The sequence below is a fragment of the Lipotes vexillifer genome, unplaced genomic scaffold (genome assembly GCF_000442215.2).
Source record: "Lipotes vexillifer unplaced genomic scaffold, Lipotes_vexillifer_v1.1 scaffold390, whole genome shotgun sequence".
NCBI lineage: Eukaryota > Metazoa > Chordata > Mammalia > Artiodactyla > Lipotidae > Lipotes > Lipotes vexillifer.
Genome location: NW_006784503.1, coordinates 4,418,662 through 4,424,661, shown reverse-complemented (window position 1 = coordinate 4,424,661; position 6,000 = coordinate 4,418,662). Strand labels below are relative to the sequence as shown.

At 36.4% G+C, this 6,000-nt stretch overlaps 1 protein-coding gene across 1 annotated transcript in view; it reads right to left on the bottom strand.

Moving 5' to 3' along the window:
* Positions 1-6,000, bottom strand: part of KIDINS220 (kinase D interacting substrate 220) — an 89,898-nt gene that overhangs the window by 59,305 nt on the left and 24,593 nt on the right. Inside the window, exons 12-13 of the mRNA XM_007456942.1 lie at positions 4,361-4,538; positions 1,492-1,656 (exon numbers count right to left, since the gene is read on the bottom strand). Of these exons, the coding sequence (XP_007457004.1) occupies positions 1,492-1,656; positions 4,361-4,538 (343 nt within the window). The remainder of the gene's footprint in view (positions 1-1,491; positions 1,657-4,360; positions 4,539-6,000) is intronic.

Sequence of the window (6,000 nt, the reverse complement as noted above, 5' to 3'; positions counted from 1 at the left end):
CTGCTGAAAATGCACAAAATCCTCTTTCATATATTCCCATCTGTCAAGATTCTGTTGATATTTATTCCTGTGGTTTGTATCACACAATCAACAAGGTACTGTTTCCAGATATAAAACTAAAAACTATTACTCTGTTATGTGTCTTCAAACTATTATACCTAGCTATAGCACCACCATTCCTCCCCGCTCCTCCTCACCCCTTCTCCCTCCAATTACATTTGAGGATCACTGCTCCTAAAGGTGTGTGTTCAGTCCAGATGAGCCCTGAACAAGGCATTCTTACTACAAAACTTAGCAAGAATTTTACAGGCAATACTGACACCTGTCCTTGAAGAACAAGTGAGATTTTGCCAAACAAAAGGAGTGGGGCTTAGCGGGGAGGTGGAGGACCTGTCCAGGAAGCTCCTAGTAGAGGAGGCCACTCAGGAAGGGTATAGTGGGCTCGCGAGGGCACAGAGAGCCCCTACGCCTACAGCCCTGAGCACACACAGGGGGCAGTCCTGGCAGGGGTGCTCACGCAAACTGACAGTCTGTGAAAGGCCTGGGTAGGACGGTTATAAACAACACTCGCAGGGAATGTGCTACGAAGGGGTTTTAAGTATGCTATAACACAGCTGGATCTCTGTTTTAGAAAGAGAACTCAAATAACGGTGTAGAGGATCAACCACATACCCATACATAAAACTCTATCCTACCATATGACCCAGCAATCCCACTACTGCGCATATACCCTGAGAAAACCATAATTCAAAAAGAGTCATGTACCAAAATGTTCACTGCAGCTCTGTTTACAATAGCCAGGACATGGAAGCAACCTAAGTGTCCATCAACAGATGAATGGATAAAGAAGATGTGGCACATATATACAATGGAATATTACTCAGCCATAGAAATGAAATTGAGTTATTTGTAGTGAGGTGGATGGACCTAGACTCTGTCATACAAAGTGAAGTTAAGTCAGAAAGAGAAAAACAAATACCATGTGCTAACATATATATATGGAATCTAAGAAAGAAAAAAAAAAAAAGGTCATGAAGAACCTAGGGGCAAGACGGGAATAAAGACACAGACCTACTAGAGAATGGACTTGAGGATATGGGGAGAGGTAAGGGTAAGCTGTGACAAAGTGAGAGAGTGGCATGGACATATATACACTACCAAACGTAAAACAGATAGCTAGCAGGAAGCAGCCGCATAGCACAGGGAGATCAGCTCGGTGCTTTGTGACCACCTAGAGGGGTGGGATAGGGACGGTGGGAGGGAGGGAGACGCAAGAGGGAAGAGATATGTATATGTATAACTGATATGTATATGTATAACATATGTATAACTGATTCACTTTGTTACAAAGTAGAGACTAACACACCATTGTAAAGTAATTATACTCCAATAAAGATGTTTAAAAATAAAAACTCTATTCTTCTTTACTTAAAAAAACAAAAATACACAAGAGAAAACTTTGTTATATATGCAGACTTTTTACAAACATACCTTCTAGTTTCTTGAGCAAGAAGGATTTCCCACTTCCCCACTGTGCATACAGCCCCACACAAATGGGCGGCTGCATGGTAGGTTCACTGAGAATATCTGCCAGGGCACTGCTATACAAATCATAACCAAGCATGTCACCATCTGTTTCCGTAGGAGACAAGTGCCCTGTAATTATAAACACATCATATCCTTGCATTAAAGACATTACTATTAAAAAGGAGCATCAATTTTCATTTATTAATTGTTTACTTAATTGAGGAAAAACACTTATTTTAAATGGTTAGACCTGTGTAAAAATAGCTTCAGAGTTGCTTAAATTAATACATTTCATAGAACTTAAGATACCTACTAATTATAAGATGCATCATTATTATGTACGACTAAGAAAGAAAAAGTGCGGCCAAATTATGACACGATGCTTTCTTACCCATCAATTATAAGACATACTCCAACTTCAGGGATGCTAAAATGTGGAGTAAAGTACATTTTAGAATCGATAAAATGATTAAAACAGTAACTAGTCCTTCGGAATCATTTTTATATGTATAATACCTATATAAAGAAGGCTATGTTAGTGAAAATCATAATAGATAACCAGAGAAAAAGAGACATTCTATGGTTCCAGACAGAAAGATTCAATGACTTAAAAAGAGCAATTCTCCCCCAAATTAATCTACCACTTTCAGGCAATTCCAATAATAATATTCCATGAGAGTATTTTGAAAAGCTGAAAAGCAAGAAGAACATGTAAAAATAGCTATGAAAAATAATTTAAAGACTACCAAAAAGTAGCTGTCTTTGGAGAAGAATCAAAATACATTCTGAAGCTATAATAATTACAACATCACAGAACTCACACAGGATATTAACATGTGGCATTTCAAATCAGTGGGGAAAGGATGAATTAGTAAGTGGTATTGGGAGAAGTAAGCCATCCATTTTTTTAAATAAAATTAAAACTCTGCATCTCATACTTTAACAAAAATAAGTTTCTGAAACATTAAAAAATTAAATGTAAAGAGTAAAACTATAAAAGCACTAGAAGAAAATATAAGAGAAAAAACTATAAAAATCTTTGTGCGGAAAAGGCCTTTCTTTCTCAATATAATACTAAAGCCAGAACTGCAGGAAAAGACCAACAAGTAAACTACAAATTTATATAACTTTTGGATGGGGAATTAAAAAACCCCATCACCATAAACAAAGAATAAGCACGGGAGAGAGATACAATATATAGGCTGGATCCAGGATCAGTATCCTTAAAGACACAAAAATCAATTTTTAAATAATTTTAAAAACTCAAGAAAAAAGACAGCAAAGGATACAAAGAGGAAAATAGCAAAAATGCAAATAGCCTATGAACATATTAAAAGATCTCAATCTCACTAATAATTTTACAATGCAAATTAAAATGAAATTTTTTCTTATTGATCTGATTAGAAAGCTTAAGGAAGCCGGAAATATCCAGTTTTAGCAAGGTTGCAGGAAACTGCACTATCTATCATACATGGTCTAAGGAAGGAGAAACTGTTACAACCATTTTGGAAAGTCTATCAAAACTGAACATCCACTGACTTGCCAATTCTACTTCTGGGAGTTTATTCCAAGAAAATAATCCTAAAAATAAGAGTTAACGGATATACCTACAGAAAAGATGTTCACTTCAGCACTAGCTTTTAACAGCAAAACAAACCAAATATTCATCAATAAAGAACTTAGAACTTAGAATGAAAGATTATGCAACAAATAAAATATGGTATAGTTCATTATTTAAAACTTTTATATTATGGTATCTCAAGTTTTTAAAGGCTATATACATAGTATAAAACATTTTTAGAAATATAAAGAAAATCTTGGCAAGTCATTCAAACAATTACAAATTAGGAGATAAAGGACAATGGGAAATTTGCACTTTCTACTGTATTCGTGTTTTAATCCTTAAAATTTAATGTGTGCATTATTATCAAGAGAAAAAAATATTTTAAAATACAACTCATAATGTTGAACAGAATCATACTTGCTTATGTAAGTAAACAGCTAAACTGGAAGGTGGCAGGATTCTACTATCTCCTGTTGGTTTCTGGGACTAACATCTCTTTTTTAACTCTAGCAGAAAACTGTTCCGTATTTCAAAAGACCGCACGTGAATGATTACATTCTCATGTGCATCCTTTACAAGCGAAAACTATTTTAGTACAGCATTCAAGGCATTATGTGCTAGATGTTATGGAGGATACAAGATAAGAAGAAAGAATCCCTGCCCTGAATAACTTGGAATCTGGAAGGAAGAAAATTCTACAAGAAATAAGGGAGAAAATTTTAAAAGAAACAAAATAAAAGGTCATATGTAATAAGTATTAAAAAAGGAAATATAAACACAAATGCTTAAGTATTCAAATGAGGCAAAAATTGTATCTGGTTAGGCAGATCAGTTAAAACGTCACTGAGAATGAGACAACTGACTCCAGCCTTGGAGAGAGATGATTTTAACAAGAACATTCATGGGGATGGAGAGGACACAGCACAAGCAAAGGTAGAGAGCCACACTCTGAAAACAGAGTGCATTTTGATAAAAGCACAAAGAATACCTGAGAGAATAACAGGGGGAAGAGTTTTAGAAAAGTAGGCCAGATTTCTAGAAGTCTTAAAAGCTGATTGTTGACTCTGAATGTACTTAATGTGAATGCTACAACATAATGCAAAACAGCTTTAGACAGGGAAAAGTTATTTTTCTACAGTAAAGTAATAACTTTCTTAACTTTTATAATCTTCAGTTAAGTGAGAAATGCAAAACTGCTGGAAGTCTCTTAATTTTTTCATAGACATTCATTTCTTAAAAGCCCAGTTAGGTACAAAACCCAATACTTACTTGCTCCAAATATTTGAGTTAAAATACTTTTCTGATGGCTACAGTCAATGTTGTAGGGAGTCTCGCCTGCTTTGTTGGGCCTATAAAGTAACCGTCCATCTTTGGGATTTCTTAAAAGAAGTTCTGCCAGTTTCCGACTCCTCCCACGAATAGCAATATGCAAAGGAGTGTCTCCTTTCTGTAAAATAGTGGCAGGAAACTTGAACTTTCACATTTCTTACATATAGTATATACAGAGTAACAATTTTCATGTTTCTATAAAATAACAGAAAATCTGAACTTTTCATATTTTTCATATAGAATGTATAAATAATATGAATTTTTATCTCTGTATCCTCCCCACAATTTCTTTCTCTAGTTCCTTCCCTAGCTTTTCTCAGGTATTATTTCTCCCACAGCCTTCCAGAACGAAAGAGGACAAGCAACAGGCTTTTTCCTTGTGGCTCCTCCCAGGCCCTGGATCCACCTCCATCACAGGTTAGTAACCATCTATCATCCAGATACTTACTGTCCACAGACTTCAACCACCTTCCTCAACTAATTTCTATTCTATTTCACAACGTGGTCTCCATTTGTCTAGAAAGCTTCCCAATCCATGCTGATATTCCACTAGCATGAGTGACCTCGTCCTTCCCCATGCCCTTTGTCACCATTATGTTAGTCCCCTACAATTCTCTTCCTCGGAGTCCGCTATGTTGAATCCATCCTTCTCTGGCTACTACAACTTCTTCCGTTCTCCTCAGCTTTCACAGCTCCCTAACATCGACCTGCCTTCTTCCTTTATTAGAATCTCCATATTAGCATTCGCATCCAACACTAAGGAAAGAAAACTAATACGTAAAAAAAAAAAAAAAAATTCAGTCCGCAAGGTGTTCTCCACTTTTTACTTCACAAACATCTCTCTTAAAGACAATGACCCACAAGTTAACAAATGAAATTCTCAGTTCTCACCCACTCATTTCCTGTGGCTTCTATAGCACAAGCTTATCGTGATTTTGAATCTCCTCTTCTGCCTCAGGTCTACTTCTTCCTTTTCTAGATTCCCTTCCTACATCCTAACTATGGCACAAAAGCTACGTATTGAGCTCACTATATAGTAAGGCACTGAGCCGGATACTTTGGGGGATATGGAGATGACAGACAAAACAGTCCTTAACTAAGTTACAATGTAAGAGGAGGAGACTGAATAAACACGCACAATCGTAAAACAAACTAGAATGTGACACACGCTGTAAGGAAAGTCTGACCTCAGCTTCCATCTTTCTTCCAAACTGATGATCTTAGTCACTCCCATGCAGCTCTCATCTCTTGGTAACTAACTGTGAAATTTCTATCACCAGCCTTGATTTCTTGCCCAAATTCAAGCCTATCGGTCACAGCCTCCTGAACGTCTTAGCCTTCAAACTAAACACATGTAAACTGAATTTCATCATCTTATTTCTCCACCTGAACTCCATTTCTTGTCCCCAAACATGTGAGAAGGAAGAAATACTATCAGTGGCATTTCAGCCAGACACAAAATTTCTGAAAATGCAGAAAAGACATCAACACACCCTGCCTGTTTATGCTGAAGATAAACAGAGATTGGTGATGGGCCAGGTAAAAATAACATTAATCTTTATTCTTAATTTTTTTTTACG